Consider the following 18,464-nt stretch of genomic DNA (forward strand, 5'->3'; position numbering starts at 1 on the left):
GGGAATATTTAGATTCCAAGTGTTTTTTTTTTTTTTTTTTTTTTTTTTTTTTGCTGAGGCAGTTGGGGTTAAGTGTCTGGCCTAGAGTCACACAGCTAAGAAGTCTTAAGTATCTGAGAGCAGATTTGAACTCAGGTCCTCCTGACTTCAGGGCTAGTGCTCTATCCACTGCGCCACCTAGCTGTCCCCACCCCCCCAAGTGATATCTTATAAGTATTTTCCATTGTGGCTTTGATCATTCAATTGATTGAATTATGGAGAAACATTTCTACTATTATGATAATGTATTTACTTATAGAAAGAGTTGGGTTTTTTAATGGACAACCTAACTACCGTCTTGATATCCCAAAACAATAAAAACAAACAAACAAAAAATCTTATGGAGCCCTTTCCCATATAGAAAACTCCTGTAAATTTCTGTAAAAATTATGGGAATTGGGAATTTGGGAATATGGGATATGGGTTTTGGGAAAATTTGTGGTAGAACATGAAAGAGAATTGAGAAGGATGAAATGTGGAAATGTTGAGGCAGACATCATTGCTACAAGTAATCACAATTAGGAAATGATGGATTGATTAAATTAACAAATTACTATTATAAGAAATATTGATTGAAGGAGCAGCTAGATGGCACAGTGGATAGATCATTGACCTTGGAGTTAAGAGGACCTGAGTTCAAATCCAGCCTTAGACACTTAACATTTCCTACCTGTGTGGCCCTGGGCAAATCACTTAACCCCAATTGCCTTGCAAATGAGAGAAAGAAGGAAATATTGATTGATACTGTAAGCTTTGAATTGCTAAAAATGAACAGTATAGTATCAACACCTCCAAGTATGAAGTACCAATTCCATATACAAAAAAGTATTCAAGTTGAGAAAGTGGTTTTTAAATTTTTTAAATGCTTATTTACTCATCAGTCCAAATACAAGTAATTCTCTCCTTATAATTATCTCTTTCAAACACAAGAACTACTTTATTTTTCTCCAGTAACCACATTGCTATTCTGTTGTTTGGTCATTGTATTTTTTAAATAGCATGAGAAAACTGGAGAGGAAAGAACAAAATGATTAAAAAAGAAATAAAACAAAAAAATAATTTGTGAAGAAGAGGAGTTATAGAAAAGAAGGCTTAATGACAAATTTTGTCATTATTTTTAAACACACAAAAATTGTTCTGGGTGGGTTTTTTTGTTCATTTAAAAAAAGAATCTTATATTTAGGAAAGACCAAACAAATGGACTTGAATGAAAACAATGATGATTTGGACTGTATCTAAGGGCAAATTCATAGATCACTAGGCTGATTAACCCATAGAAGAACCACCATGGGAATGCAAAGAAATTACATTCAATGAGAATAGACAATTACCTACTTTGACTAGTAAACTATTCACCAGACTTGTATATATGGATGATTTGATTAGATAAGGTCTTGGGTTCTTGTCCAAATCTAAGAATCTGATTTATTCAATTATTTTTGAGCCATGCACAGATTGAAACTGAACTGTTAGAATATGCAAAAAAAAAAGATTGAAGTATGCTGTGATCAAACATAAGTTGTTCAATGACAGAGACAGTTCATTGTAAAGTAATGAGTTCCCCATTATAGTGTGTTCCATTAAATACTGGCTGACCATTTGTTAAATATGTTGTTGAAATTTTTTCTGATTTGGATGGAAAGTTGGACTAGATGACCCTGGAATTCCTTTTCATCTCTAAGACGCATTATTGAGCATAAATCATGGCCGAATGGAAAACTTGTAAATCTTCAAATAAACACACGTTGCTTGATTATTTACTTATTGACATTAGTCAATGATAAGTTTTACCAAACTTTTAAGGTGATCTTTTTGACTATGCTTTTGGTTATAGACGTAGACTAATACAGAAAATATAAGGTTTTCTCTTCTTAATATGCATAATACCCTATAGAGATTGTTTACATAATATACCCTTTGGTTTCAAATTTGTTTCTGAGCCACTGCCCTTGTCCCCTTACCCCCAATGTATGTCTGCTTTTTCCTATCATAGCCATCTTTGACATTCAATAAAATATAAAATACCTGGGCAGAGGAGCACGGAAGGAAAGAAGCATTGATTGAGTGACTCCTATACTAGGCTAGTTTAGTACTAGTGCTAAGTACTTTGCAAATATCATCCCATTTGATTCTTACAACAACCCTTTTTTCGTGACACCATTTTTAAAATTGAGAAAGTCAAGATAAAGAGTGGTTAAGTAACTTGCCTGGGGTCACACAGCAAATTAGAGTCCAAAACAGGATTTGAACTTGACCTTCCAGAGTCCAGACTCTAGACTGTTTTACTTCTGGAACAGTAAGTACTTTATAAATTCCTAACCTGAAAAGTAGCACTTAAGAGGAAATGTCTTCTTTTCCTTTGATATAGTTATGATATAGGATACAATCATTTGAGATATGCTGTTTGAATCGATGATCAACCCAACTACATAAATCTTTGTATTTCTACACATATAATTGCTTAGAGATGTGTAATATTTCTCTATACATGTAGAGTATGTATATATGTGTACAAAAGAACACATATATAATTTCCAATAAAACTAAATATGCATATGTATATGTAATATATTATGTATATGTGTGTTTACACATACATATATATGTATATATATATAGGTATATATGTATATAGGTAGAAAGCATCATTAATTAGAAGTAATAGATGGGGACTTAGAGGTCTGGATGATCTGGTTTAAGCTCTGCCTTTAATACACAGTTTCTTAGACAAATCTTTAATGCTTAAGGCTTGCTTAGTAAGTCTGATCTACATTAGTAAAAAGAAATTTGTTTTCTATTCTGGTAAAATGAGAGATGCTGGTACAAAGGAAAAAATAAATAAATTATGACCAAAAATGGTAAAGAGCTGACCTCTGGGATGTGAAGATCTGGGAACTCCTCCTAAGTATGTTCTGACTTTTTTGGGGAGAAAGGGGGCAGGTAATTAGAGTTAAATGACTTGCCCAGGGTCACACAGCTAGGAAGTATTAAGTGTCTAAGGCCAGATTTGAATTCTGGTCCTCCTGACTTCAGGACTGGTATTCTATCCACTGTGCCACCTAGCCCCCCGTATGTTTTGGCTCTTAGATGTTATGATTCTGTGAAGTTGTAGTTCTGATAGAGCAACATTCTATGTGGATATGCCTATATTGATATAATTCAGAAGTAGGTCCAGATTTTTTTTTAAAAGGTCCATATATTTGTACACATGTAACTTATCCAGGGGAATTATGTAAATGAGTGGAATTTCAAAGCAGTGTAAACCCTGAAATGAATCAACAATCAATTAATGATAAAGAAGAAATAAAAGTCTTGAATAAATATTTATTAATTGGTGTGATGGTGAGGATGCAGAGTTTATAGTCGAATGCTGCTGAGTCTTGATATGTACTTGTATATGATGAGAAAGACCTTGAGACTTTGGAGGCTCCATTTCCAGTCCCTGATTTAGGTAAAGTAACTCAAAGCCTCTTGCCAAGTATTGAAATTTCAAAATTGTATATTATTTTTAGAAGAGGATGCAGAAATTTCTTTTTAAAAGAGCACAGGTAGAAGAGATCACTGGTTCGGCTTTTTTCCCCCAATAAACTATGTTTATTATGCCAGTTCTAATTACCATGCAATCTAATGGATTTAAGGCTTATATTTTCCACATCACTAGACATCACAAAACATGAAAGCATCTTATACTGTCATTATACATCAATGTTTGCACTTGGTTATACATATATACAGAAATTATTCACACATCTTAACCTTGCTATTTCCTCCTTTCAAACCAACATAATTTTACTGTGAAAGCAGCTTTTTTTAATAAATGGTATAAGAAATACAGCAAGGCACACATTTTTAAAAAAACTTTTTTCTTATTACCACCTCAAGAAGCATAAAAAACCAAAATGTTGTACATAATTCAATAGTAGAACATTACCAGTTTATAACATACAACACCGTGTAGTTGTTTCTTGAAGTGTTGCATAGGTTTTTCTTGTTTTTTTTTTCCAAATGAAATAAATAAAATGGTGCTTTTAAAAAATTACTTTATTTTATAATGATCAGAATCAAAAAAGAGTAAGGATTCTTTCCTTTACTGAAATCAAATTAAATCAAATGTTTGCTTAGGTCAAACCATCCCAATAAGCATAGGCATTATACCAGAAATTTGTTATATATGAAACATGACATAGGAAAGCATCAGCAGATATCATTCTAGACAGGTGAATAGAATACACTTGCAATTTGGTGAATTGTAGAACTTTAAAGAACAGTCAGGAGAGGAGCCAACAGAAACATCCAAAGAGGAACACAGGATCAGTAGAGGTAGCTTGGGACAAGAATCCTTCTGAAAAGAAATGGCTTTGCTATACTTCAAAAAAGAAAAGAAAAGGGAAAGAAAATCATCTAAAGAGGACCAGCGCACCACGCAGCCAAATCACAAAGCCCACATGGATGAATTGCATTTGGAAGGAATATTTATCTTGGGAGGAGTCAGTGTAACAAAAGGCAGTGACACAATGGAACCCAAGGCCATCCCAGGGTTAGGAGGATGAACCTGCACCTGGAGTGCAAACAGACTTCTGAAAGAAAAAAACAAAAAAAAAAGTAATAGTACATTTCAGAAATTATACTTGCAATATATAGTGGAGACAGCTATCATGGGATTGCTGGTGGTCTTCTCTGAATGTAGGAATCCAATAGATATGACTCAGGGAGTTTTCAACATCCTCACTTTAAGAGTGTCTTAGAATTAATAGAGGGAATTTATTGATTTTTTTTTCTTTTTAAAACCTCAGTTTCAAAAGAAACAAGGAAAATCATCAAATTTGACCTTTTACCTGGATCCTATCCACATTGTTGCTTGTGAACTGATTTTTAAATTTTTAAAAAAATTTTTGCAACACACAAAGAATGCTTCAATCAATATGAAAATGTGAGCTGCTTAAGCCCAGCTACTCAAAAGGGAATAGGGAATACTTACCCTGATCCAAGAAAAAACTTACTTACTTGCTTGGAAAGTGGACTTGTGATTTTAACTTAAGGTTTCAGTGACATAATGGAGGATTTATGCAAGGACATGTGTATTAATTTCATAAAATGAAAAAGTATGTCATACCCCAGCTTAAGAAGCTTTAGTGACACCCCATTGTCTCTAAAATAAGATACAAATTCCTCTATTTGGCATTCAAAACCCTTTACAGACTAGCCTCAGTATATCTTTCCAGGCCGATTGGCAATTTTTCCCCATCATGAACTCTTAACACAGTCCTACTTGCACCATGTTACAACAATTAAACACTCAAAGGATAATCACCCATACCTAGAACTCCTAAATCATTTCAGAGTTCAATATCAATGATTTTTTACTGAAAGGGCCTGTCTTGATTCACTTGTCCATCTGATTCACCTGCACCCTGCCAAAATCCCTTTGAATATATTTTAAATACATTACCAAGAGGCAGTATGGCGTAACAGAATTGGCCATTAAACCAAGAAGACTCACATGTCTGCCATATATTGATTGTGTGCTCTTGGGCATTTAACTTCTCAATGCTCTAGCCATCTCTCTAAGACTATAAATGAAAAAATGTCACTCATCTACATTGGCAAAAGGAATTTCTTCATTTGAGAATGTTACACTGATGACATCATAGGTCCAGTTCTTATCTCTCTTATCTCACGTTTCATTTATGAACGTGCTGTTTTTCTGTCAGTAGAATTTAATCTCTTTTAGGGCAGAAATAGCTTGAAATGAAATAAATGCTTAACAAATTCTTATTGATTGTATATGATTTGAGCAAATAAGTGTGTCTGGAGTTATATCTAGGAAAAATAGATCAGTTGTGATATGTTTCAGATCCTTGAAAAAGGACTAACATAACTATTTAGTCATAACTAAGAGTTCAAGGTGTAGAAGATACTGTGAAAATTTAAAAAGGGAAGTCTTTGCATTTTGTGATTTAAATACAAATCTGTAAAAACACAATCTTGTCTCCTAGGTATAAATGGGTAAAAATAACTAGCTAAGATAGAAGGAAATCTAAATTATAGACTTAGGACATAATATAAATAACTGAGGATTTTTGCTTCAAGGAATACCCAAGTAATAATAGATTTGGATCTAGTCTCTTTCTTTTTTCTCTTCTTTCCTTTCCTCTCCCATTTTTCACTTCCTCTCCTTATTGGAGAAGCTTTAAAGAAGTTTGGGATTATTTAAGGAAGTTTAATAGCATCAATTTGAAAATGATGTGGTGCTCACATAAACTACTTATAACATGTACTTTTAATATATGTATTATATGTACTTTCATAGAGAAAGCACATCGCAAATATGTTATATATCAGCTACCATGATTTTTATAATACATATATATGTATGTGGATTCATGTTCCCAAAGTATATGCCTTTCTCTCATATTTGTTGATCAGAAAAACAGAAGTGATTATTCCAGCCAAAGGAAAAACAGCAACAGGGAAGGCTTCCTAAGAAAGTAAGATCTAAAATGAAGTATACTTCTGCTGTAAGTAATGAGTTAATATTTTAAACCCTAGAATTTTTCCAGCCTGAAGTTTAGGGTTAAACTATTCATCAAAGAGCAGAGGCTTATGATGAGGATTATGAAGAAATAACTGTCAGAATACAGCGAAAAGATTAGTGCAAAGTACATCTCTTAGGCAGTTCCTAGGAGGCACTCCAGACATGCATTATGTGCCTCTTCCAAATTAAGCAGAAATATCTGGATCTATCCAGTTACCTTTTCCTTTGATGTGATTTGCTGTAACTGACCTCTCTATTTTTATAGAAACATGGCAAATAGAGGGAAATAGTGAAAAGCACAGCGGTGTGCCTGGAAACCAGTGCAACTGCATCATACATACTGGGTTGGATTAGATCGAGTTTTCTCTTAAATCATTTGAGGGTGAGTTTTAATTAGACTCCTTGTAGGTAAAAGGTTTTCTTTGGTTACCTGTTTGCAGCCTGTATCTGCTTCTCCTAAGTTATAGACTTCCAAGTCTGACATTATAAAATCATGGCTTTTTATGACCTCAGATTTTTTTTTCTGGAAAAGCCAGCAAATTGAATCTGGTGTAGTAAAAACACTTTCTTGGTAAAAGAATTCTCTGACTGACTGCCTTTCAAACAGTCTAAATGGAAGCACAGCTTTTTTCATTTGCTTGACTGCATCTACTGGGAAGAACAATTACGATCATTAAGCTTTTATATACATCACACTTTCTACTTTCCAAAGATTTTATGGTCATTTTTACTATTTATTCATTACCTTAATACTGAAGGCACTCAGCATTGGGAGGCATAGATGACAAAGGAGAGGCATAGAGAAGTTAAATAAGGTGTCCCAGTCACAGCATTTTCTGGGCAGAATTAGAATACACAGCCTGGGGATTATCTGTACCAATGCCCAGACAGCATGAAAACTGAAAAATTCAATCCTCCTGATGCTTTGCACAATACTAGAAAAACTCTCTAACTCTAATGCAAATGGCTTCTTTTTTTAAAACAGTGGTGTTTTAATATTTAGTATTTTCACTTTCCATTTGCATCCTCAGTGCTTAGTGTACCCTTAGTGCCTGTCACTTGGTAAATGCTTTATAAAGGCTTGCCAAATGATTATTTTTTAAAAATGGCTTTAGAGCATGAGTTAACCTGGATTCTTTGTGCCTTGCTTTTAAGATAATATTTTATTTGGTTTTCTTTGTAATTCTGTGGATTTTTTTATGCATGTAAAATTATCATTCCTGTAAAGGATCGATCTATAAACTTGATGAATTTACTAATGGGATTCATGACATAGAAAAGGTTAAAAATCCCTACTTTAGAATAATGGATAGTGCTAAACTTTGATCAAGAAGATAAGGATTTAAATGCTGCTGCTGACATCTAGTTTTGTAACCATGAGAGTCTGTGGACCTCAGTTTTTTTCCTCTTCAAAATGATGATGAAAATCATACTTGTAATTCCTACCTAATGGGATTGATGTGAAATTCAAATCTAAAGTGCTTTGCAAACTTTAAAGCACACTAAAAATGCCAGGAGTTATTGTTATTATTATTGTTTTGTTTTATGTAATAGAGATCTGGCTCCTGTTTTCTCTGGGTGTTCCCATAATGCACAGTAGGATGCTATGCACATAGAAGGATCCAGACAGCCAATCGACAAGCATTTATTAGATGCCTATTTATGTCAGTTTTTGCTAAGCCCTGGGATACAAATATAAAAAATGAAATGATCTCTACTTAGAGTTGATCAGATGCTTAAAGGACGCTAGAGCTACATCAGACAATTTTTCCCCTGCTTTAAAAAGGCAGGAATTGCCATCATTTCAGTTGCCTGTTCCTTACAAAAGACAAGGAATAAACTCCTAAAAGATCACAAGACATGGCGGTCTGTGCCTTCCAAATCTGATGGGGAACAGGATTCCTTAGTGCTTGGAGTCTGTCGTGCTCTGAATGTGAGCCTCCAGATCCTGGCGTGACTGGTGACTTGGGGGTCATGGTCACATGATGTCATGCTCAGAGTGGCGTTTCTTTCAAGCTTTTATATCCTTTGAGAAAAGAGATTCAGCTGGGCTCTCTAAGCCCCTCTGTAGGCTGGCAAAGCAAGCTGCATAATCACTAGCCGAGATAGTTTTGAGGAAGTTTATGGAATTGCTCTTATTTTTTTCTAATGTGTTTTTTAAACTGAATTCTGTTTTACATATTTCAGTTTTTCTGAATGTTGAGAAAGAATACAATTAAGAGTATAGACACTTTTAATAAAGAATACGCTTCTTTTACTGCTTTGATTTTCATTCCCAAACAATGTAAATAGAGCCCAGAGTGGCATAAAATTAGTTGAACTACATTCCTAAGTCAAGATTCTTTCTCCACTTTTGAATACTGAGTTTATTTTTAGAATATATATATGTGTGTGGATATAGATATATTTAGGAGATATGTGTTCATATACACATATATGTGTATATATATATATATATATGTATGTATAGTAATATAGATTCCCCCTGCCCCCCACCTTGAACTCTTACAGCTCTACACAGAATCACACATTTTAATGAGTTTAGGGCACAGGTGTTAACAGGAAAAAAATAATGATGTTTGCCATTCATCTTTCAAATTAAATAATGTGTTTTTAAATAGTAACTTTTTTCATAATACATTATGGGAACAACATTTATCTGTCACATTTTAAAAGATGTATTTGTAATAAATGTAAATTACCTTTAGAAAATCAGTAATTAGGCTCATCAAAAAATAAACAATCTGCCACAAAAAAGATAATCTTTAGCATAGTTAAGTATAATAACTGTTATTTGAATAAGTTAACAAATTAGGGTAGATTGCTTCTGTAATTCATTTCCTATAGCACGAGTTTAGGTTACAACATTAAGCTTCTAAAGGGGGGCCAACTGGGAGCTCATACTTTCATGAAATATAATTCCTACTTTGGATAGTTCAGGTTTTTATTCTTTAAACTAGATTGAGACAGAATGTTCATCATTGGGCTTTTGAAATGGAAAAAATGGAATCTTTGTGTCACTTATAGATATAATATCCTCTCACATTTAACAATCAATAACTGTCTTATTAAAAGTGAAGAAAAGATTTTTAAAGGGAGAGTTTTTTTAAATGATGGAAACCAACCTATCATCTTCAGAATTTTAAATTTTTAAAGATTTTAAAATCTGTTTTTACCTAAATTCTATTAACCTGTCACATATTTTATCTACACTGTATTTTTGGTGTCTCAGATGTGTTTGGGTAAAATAAGAGTCCCAGCTAAGGCAAAAATAACATTGATTTGTTCTCCTCCTACTTTATTTCTCAAACTGGGCCATTTTTTCAGTAGTTGTGAAAGCATAACATGTTCCTGGGGAATCAGCAAAAGGAAAATCAGGATGGAGCATGTTCCTATAACTTAATAGCAGCTCATCTCAAATCATTCACACCTTTCTCCTTAGACTCAGTCAGTAAACACTTATTAAATGCCTACTATGTGCTAGGAACTGTGCTAAATGCTGAGGATCTCAAGAAAAGCAGAAGGTCCACTCTCAAGAAGTTCACAGTTTAATGGTAGAGACAATATGCAAGGAGCTGTGTACAAATCAGGAAATGTGTGAGGTAAATTGGAGATAATCTGAGAAGGAAAATACCAATATATTAGTATAAAGAAGGGAACATTATTTAATAATAATAATTTATAGAGGCAAAAGCGAAATCAGCAGTTATATCTTTCTGATTGTGGTTAAGAATGTTTAATTTGGGCATTCAAAGAACTTTCTCTCATGTCATTTTTGGGAGGAAAAAGGCTGAATCATTCAGATAATTATTTAAGGTAGCTAGATAGAATAGTGGATTAAATTCAGAAAGACCTGAATTCAAATTCTATCTCTATCAATTATTAGCTGTGAAAAAGTTATTCAACCACTTTCAGATTGCTCATCTGCAGAATTGGAAGGATAATAATAATAATACCTTACAAGATTGTTCTGAGGATTAAACTAGAAAAATATGTTTAAAGAATTTTGCAAAACTTGACTTTTTTCTATCTTAGCTGTTATCTCAATGCTTTAATTCCCTTAACTAACATGAGATAATTATTTTATAAGAAATATAAGAGGTTTTAGAAGGTAAGTTCAATCTATTTACTTTAGAAATATGGAAACTGAGGCCTGAAGAAGTTATATGGCTTCTTCTAAGACCACACAGACAAGTAAATTGCAGAGTAGGGATACAATCCCACATTCTCTAATTCAAAATCCAGTCCTCTTTTCCCTACATCACATCACTAAGTGACAATTTAGAAAAAGTTTTTTCCCCTTTTTTCCATTTTTCTTTCTTCCTCACAGGAATTATTTTACCTAAATTTATATCACGATAGCAACTCTGTTCAACCCTTATATAGCCTTTTCTTTTATGCTGGTTGAGTTGGATGAAAACTGCATTCCTACAAATGACTTGTTAAGTAAATCTAAAAATATAGTAACTACATAAGTTAAACGGTATTCCTGTGGAGTGTCATTCCCCTTCACAATGCATATATCTTTAATCACATAAAGACTGCACATACCTTTCAGTGAGATGATTGATGTGCCTGGGGAGGATTACATTCTACCTGTGCATATTTATATGCCGGTCGTTGTGAAGGTTCAGTAGGTTTTCTTCACAGGTTAATGTTTTACTGTTAGGATGCAATACAGCCTGGTCTTTCAGCTGTTCTGCCTTCACAGGGAGGCCTGGAACGATAGTTTTGGCTAGCGCAGCACAGGGACCTTCCAGCCTCGCAGACCCTCCCGGCTTCCCAGGACTGCTCTCATCCTTGCTCTGCCGCGGAGGAGCAGGTAGGGCTGTGCTCTCCTCACGGCGAGTTAAAGTACTGATCTCTTCTCTGGCGTTGGACCCTTTCTGGGGAGCGGGACTCGGAGTGTCCCTGTAGTCAGAGGAGGCGTTAGTCCCTTCTAGAGAAATGGCATCTTTTTCTTGCACCTCAGCTCCCTTTGGGGACTCCCTGGAGAAAAAGCATTGCTGTTCACCTTCCTCCTCATCAACGCAAGCCTCAAAGAAACATTCGATATCCTCTTTTTCATCTAGGCCTGATTCAGGGAAGTCGGGGGGCAACAGAGAGTGGCTTTTCTCTTCTGTGTAGCTGGTGACCTCCCCACAGTCGCTGTCATGAGATGAGAGGGATAAGTAGGAATAAAAGTCTCCTTTTCTGAGCTGGATGGGCCTGTGAGAATGCTCTAATACCTTTTCCTTGATCTGAGCTAATGATGTGGGAGTGGCTGCCTCCCTCTCAGGTTGGGATTTATTCTTCAGGGCAGTGGAAGCCATGTCGATGATCTCCTTAACGAAGTCGTGTACCGAGCAATCTTCTGTATCGTGTTTATGAAAAGCGTCCGGCTCACAGCTGCAACAGGAAATTCTATCATCCAGGGCCACGTTTTCTGCCGTCTCACTGGGCTCCGGGGCCAGGGATTGATCAGCGGGCTTTTCAGCTGCTCCAGGGGCGGCGTCGGACGGAGATTTCAGTAGTGCAGACTCTGGGTTGAGCGCGTTGGCTTTGGTGGCGTGTTCTGGGCAAGACTTGTCAGTGGGAATAGGAGCCGCGCTTTGAATTTCAGAGAGCAAGTGGTTTTGACGTTCCTTTGGAGAGATTTCAAAGACATTCCAGGGGTTCCTAGAAGATGGGGGAACAAACTCCTTCCCATCCATATTTGAATCATCTGAGCTATCTGTAAACGCTTCACACATGCAGCTCTCATGCTCGAAAGCCTTATCCTCGGTTGGAACAAGATTTTTTGACCCCTTTGAGATTCCATTTGGCGTTTCCTTTGGTTTTTCTGGGACACTTTCGACATTGCCGTTCTCCACATCAGCCACAAATGGATCTTTATTGGCTTTGGAAATGTTCTTCTTGTTTTCTCTCTTTGTCCCAACCTCGTGCGCTCTAGAAGAATTTTTGCCGTTGCCGTTATTTTCAGGCACGCGCCTCGTGGAGCCATTCAGCAGGGCCTCGATCTTCAGGGCCTCTGTGGTGTTGGGCGTTTCGCCGCTGCCCCTGTCTTTGCTGCACTGAATTTCATCGCTGAGGGGACCCCTCCTTTTCTCCCTGGAGAGCGAGAGCTTTGGTCTAATCCAGGTCTGCAGTTCGTTCTTGATGTAGTCCAGCCCCGAGATCAGGTTGCACTCCTCGTAGATCTCCTCGTCGGTGGCGATGCTGGAGTCCTCCTCGTCTCGGACGCACAGCTCCTCCTCGGTCAGCGTGAGGGTGGAGCTGGAGAGCAGGTCGCTGTCGTCCTCATCGTCCGTGCAAGCCGAGGTGCAGGACACGTTGACGATCATGCTGACGTTCACGTCACTCTCGTCCGCCACCGAGGGCGCGAGGCGCTTCCGGAAGCACGCGTTCGAGTCCGGCGCCACTCTGTTCCTGTGCAACGCGATGTCTTCTGAGCACAGGGAGAGCTCGTCGCTGCTGCTAAGCTCGGTGAGAGAAGCGGCCGAGTCCTCGTTGATCGAGGAGGCGACGTCCAGGGACGGCTGGCCGTTAAAGGACATCTTTTGGGAACTGCTTTGGAGAGTGATGTCAGAAACACTACGCTTTATCTTTTGTTCAGACGGGCTCTGGATGTTTTCCAAGCGATTCAGAAGATCTAAAGTTCTTTTGCTGAGTTCTCCAACCGAGCCACTGCTTACACTGATGTCCTCTGAGCTGTGGCGGCTAAAAAGATCTTCATTGCTTTTATAGGAGGTTAACCAGCTTTCTAGGGACGTGCTCCGTTGAAGACCGTCACCACTTTTCAAGACGCCTGATCCAAATAAGTCACTTCCAGGCGAAAGGGACTCTAAGGAAGAGCTTTGTGAGAAAAGGGAGAATTGCTTGGGATTTTGCATGCTGGGCAATGTCTTTTCTCCATTGCCACTTTTACAAGAATTGGGATCCGTTTCATGGGGCACACTTGCCAAAAGACATTCGTGGGGAGCTTCATTCGCATGTAACTCTGTAGCCTGATGTTTAGATCTGCAGGGTTTTTTATCAAAATAAAAACCATGAACCAAGGGGTCCTCCACATGTGCTTTTTCACTCTGTGATGGTTTCATTACTGTTGGTAATTTGAGTTTTGAGCCTTGGAGGTATGAGTAATCATAAAATGTAAACACATCCTGTTTTCCTTTTAATTCTTCTTCCAAACAATCAGGGGTATACTTGGTAAGGCTGTCTAAATCCCCATCTTTTCCAGTTACACAACACCTTGGTGACAGGGGTGACTGAGAACTCTCTGGAGGCTTGGCGTCGTCCTCTTCCTCTTTCATTTTTTGTTTCAGTATGTTAACTACATCACTCATGTGAGGACCTGGCTCTTCAGCTTCGGGGTTACTTGGGGGTCCCTCCATATCATTCAGCAGGCACATTTCCGAATTGGTTGTGGTCTCGGTGTCCCCTTCACTGACGATCCCGCTCTCACTCCCAGAATGTTGGCTCAGGTCTCTCCCGTGGCACGTGCAAGGCTTAACCAAGGTGATCCCACCGACCAGGTCTGGCAGAGATTTTGTAGATGAAAAGGAAGAGTCTTTACTGAGACTTTTTGTTAAAACTTTAGGCTGGGTTCCTCTGGGGAGCTTGGGGCTGCTTTTCAGAAATGGCATGTGATTCTCTTCATAAAGTTCAACGTTGTGAAGGCTATAAACTTGGTAGATGTGTGGGCTGGAAGGAGCAGTGATGCTGGAGCCATAGTGGGACCCTCCCTGGTCACTGGCATACCCCTCGTAGCTTTGGTCTTCGCTGCCCACATCCTCCAACTCAGATTTCAGGTTTGGCACAGTGTGGGCACGAGTGTGTTCCAGGTCAAGATCATTGGATTCTTCATTGAAACTAATTAATTTATTACTTATATCAGTTTCATCCCATTCTAGGGCATCTTCACTTGTCCCATTTAGATCCATCAGGCCGTGGTCAATCACATTCAAAATATCCTATAAGAAACAAAAAAGGAAGAAAAAAAGAAGAAAGTAAAAAAATCTCTTTAGTTTCTTAATTGGTAAACACTACGTTCTTCTTTCCAGGAAAAACACACCATCAATAGGACACTAAAAGTTAATGTAAATGTGGTCTCATCTTTACTACCAAACGATACCCAGAATCAGGCTGTTTGGGCCCCTTTCTATCCGTCTCCTACTGTGGGGTACATGTTCGTTCCCGCTCCCATCTTCAGCTCTCCCGCTAGAATGTACACTCCTCAAAGACAGCCCGTCTTGTTTGCTTCTATGTGTACATGGATACTTACCACCTGCCTGGCAGATAGTAATCACTTAATAAATGCTTCATTTCATGCAGGAAGGCAGCCTGGTGGGTCCCCTGGCTCTGGAGTCGAGAAGACCTGGCTAAAAATCAACCTCAGACATTTGCTTTCTGTGTGACTCCAGGCAAGTCATATACCCTCTGTCTGCCTCAGTTTCCTCAGTTATAAAATGAGGATCATAATGGCACTGACTTCACAGGGTTGGTGTGAGGATGGACTGAGAAAACAACAGCTTTTTTGCAGCCACTGTTGGGAAAAACCACTCCCAGCTCTTTCCTCACAGATAATAACAAATGATACTTCTGCAAGGGTGCCCCAAAAGTCTTCATGCAGTTTTAAGTTTTCGTAGTTTAAAGTTGTTAATGGCTTAAAACTACACGAAGACTTTTGGGAAGGGTTGTATAGTACTTATATTTGCAAAGCATTTTATATTCATTACCTCATTTGAGCATCACAACAACTTTAGGGGATAGGTGAAACGATTATCATCAGTTTGCAGATGAGAAAACTGAGGCTGACATCTTTTGTCTTGCCTTGGGTTAAAAAGAGTGTTGAGGGGAGAGGAGGAGGATTTCAACCTACATCTTCAGGAACTATTTCACGGACACCACATTTACCTTGCAAAAAGATTTCCACTTGAAACAAGCTTACTTCTGGAAAGCATCCAAGCAGATGAGTAAAAAGAGATGCATATGGGCATAGGAGCATACTTAGGCATATGCATGGGCAGCCCTGGAAACATGGTCCACACTTCTCTTACCAAATGGGACTGTGTAGGTGTGCTGCGTTTCTGCTCTGCGTGGGGGTGTCCCCCAGAGTGCGTTCTATCCTTACTTGGAGCCTATTTTTTATCCCATAGTAGGGAGGCAACATTAAGCATATGCCAGGTAAATTTTTTTGATCCAATCTGAGATTTCATCAGTATAGGGGGATTCTGATAAGGGGGAGGGTCTTCTCTACTTCTCTAAGAGTAAATGACTGACCTGTTAGAGGCTGATAGAATTGCCTGTATAGTCAAAGGCTGTGGCTTGACCAGGTGTATTAAGGATGCACCTGAAGTTGAACTTCCTGCCTCGGAGTCAGTTCTGCACCAAGTGCACCATCTTGCCTCTTTCTTCTACATATATGTCTATGGGCAAGCTCACTAGCAGAAGCAGCTGGGGAGCTTTGAGGGAGAGAGAAGAGGTAGCAAGTACCAGGCAGATAAACCATTTCCAACACATTGACCACCCCCTCTCCTCAGACCAGATGGAAACAGCCCAGCAGGCTAATGAAGCCAAAAAATAGCAATGTACTCCATGACCCTGGTTCCACTCTGGCCCTTGGACCATCAGCAGCTCTGTGGAGAATGTCCTCCACAATCTCTCCACCACCACCGATGGCTGACCAACTTCTGTCAAGGGGCACCTAAACCCCAAGAGCCCTGGGACCTGCAGCGACAAGAAGTAGCCTAGGCCCTACATGGCTAGTCCCTGTGGGGGAGAGCCAGGCCACCTGACCAGCATCTGAGCAGCTGCCCCCCAGCGGCAAGTTGGACCTCTTAGCTGAAATTTGAGGGAGAGACAAAAGGCAGCACAAACCAGCGAGATCAAAGCACCAGCAACAGCTCTACCATTATCTCCTTTAAGACTGGTGGAGAACGGTGTTCCTCCCATTATTCCTGCCAACACCAGGAAAAAATCAACTTTTATAGAAATGTGACTAGATGATTGCCTTCTCAGAAGTCAAAATCACTAAAAGTTCAGAAAAGATTCTCATTGATCAGTCATTGGCATTTTCAAATAGTTCAACATTAGAAATGGATCTGATCTAATCAGTGCAAATGACACTAAAGAAGAGACATTGCCAATTGCTTTGCTTCTGTATCCTAAGTGCTGTAGGATCTTTCCATTGACTTGCAGCTGAAGCCTCCCATAAATGTTGTCTCCTTCGTTAGAATGTAAACTCCCCAAGAATAGGACTCTTTTATTTATATTCCTGGTGCTTTGCACATAGTAAGCACTCATTTCAATCAAGCCTGACTCTCTGTGACCCCATTTGGGGTTTACTTGGCAAAGATACTGGAGTGAGTTAACACTGCCTCCTCCAACTCATTTTATAGATGAGGAAATTGAGGCAATCAGGGTTAAGCAACTTGCTCAGGGTGATAACAGCTACTTAATGTGTGTGGCTGAATTTGAATTTGGGTCCTCTCAACTCCAGAGCTGCGGCTCTATACTTTACCACCTAGCTTTCCAGTAAACTCCAAATAAATGCTTTTTTGGGTTCCATTTTATACATTTCTACATTTATTAATTGTAAGCTTCATTATAAATATTCTATAATATGAATCAGAAATTCTTTCAACAGCTTGGGGAAAAAAAAAACAGGTCAGAGTATTTTAATTCTTTAGTAGTGGGGAAAAAAGATTTGTCTGAAGCATAAAATGTCCCCAATCCTTCTTCAAACTGATAGTTAAAGGATCACACACAAACATATTAGGTATAAAATATCCATTAGTGCTTTATTATACTGGATATGTAAGAGATTATCTGTATAGCCTACTTAAGTGTAAAATAGTCCAGTTGCAAAGTAAACATTAATTAAAGGATAATTTTTAAATTTTATAACAGAAATCTTTCATGCTGCCAATATTATAGCAGTTAATCTAATACACCAGCAGTCATAACACTTGCTTAGGTATGGAGTACATTCTCTGTGATGAATTTCTATTAGAATTTCTGTTTATTCTTTGCTTGCTGATAAAGGAAGTACTAATGACTGGTTAGCATGGTTAATGAATGTTAAAATCCTCAGCTGTAAGAACAATCAATCAGTCTAATCAAATAGTATATTAATTTCAAATATTGTCTGTGCTGACATTGTACTCTAAGGAAGTGCTAATAAATAATTGAACTAGTCTTTCAATTTAAAAAAGGGGGGAGAATAAGAGCTTGTCATTCTATGATAGAATTTACAACTTGGCAGGACAATTTCTAGTAGTGTCCCATATGATATGGATCATTTTTAGACGTGCTACACTAAGAGCTTGACATCTGTACACGCATCTGGTATTTGGTCTATACGCAACTTGGGTAGTTCATTCACTGACGCAGCTTTTTGGCTCTAGAAATTCTGATCTCATTGCTTCTAGGTGGCAAGGAGGGATGCAATGAAAACTTTGTTCATAAAAAGAACATGCAGGTATGTGCATGTGCATATACACGTGCACAGGATTTACTAACATTTAAAGAGAGGTATCATGACACAGTAGCCAGCCTCAAAAATGGATTCAATTTTTGCTTCTGTGGCACACTGGAATATGATCCTGGGCAAACCATATAACCTCTCAGTGTCCTTAGTCAAATCTAAGACTGGCAAATGATGATTCACTTACGGTCTGCATTCTAAGTTGGAACATTGAAATCATAGGTCTGAATCAAAAATAAACATTTTAAGAACATAAACTTAGTTCTAAAAATGAACCAGGTTGAAAAGCACTATAGAACAGGATAATGGAAAATATTTCTCTTGGATGCCCGGTTTTCCTTTTTCCCATAACTGGTTGATTCATGGGTACATACAATTTTAGACATCCGGAAAAGGTAGTGGATAGAGCATTAGACGTAGAGT

The 18,464-nt window shown here is 38.0% G+C and overlaps 1 protein-coding gene across 1 annotated transcript in view; it reads right to left on the bottom strand.

The window, feature by feature from the left end:
- Positions 1-3,343: 3,343 nt before the first annotated feature.
- AKAP6 (A-kinase anchoring protein 6) overlaps positions 3,344-18,464 on the bottom strand; it is a 560,338-nt gene continuing 545,217 nt past the window's right edge. Inside the window, 2 exon segments of the mRNA XM_051977277.1 lie at positions 3,344-4,616; positions 11,126-14,526. Of these exon segments, the coding sequence (XP_051833237.1) occupies positions 11,167-14,526 (3,360 nt within the window). The 3' untranslated portion in view covers positions 3,344-4,616; positions 11,126-11,166.

The sequence above is a fragment of the Antechinus flavipes genome, chromosome 2, assembly GCF_016432865.1.
Source record: "Antechinus flavipes isolate AdamAnt ecotype Samford, QLD, Australia chromosome 2, AdamAnt_v2, whole genome shotgun sequence".
Classification (NCBI taxonomy): Eukaryota; Metazoa; Chordata; class Mammalia; order Dasyuromorphia; family Dasyuridae; genus Antechinus; species Antechinus flavipes.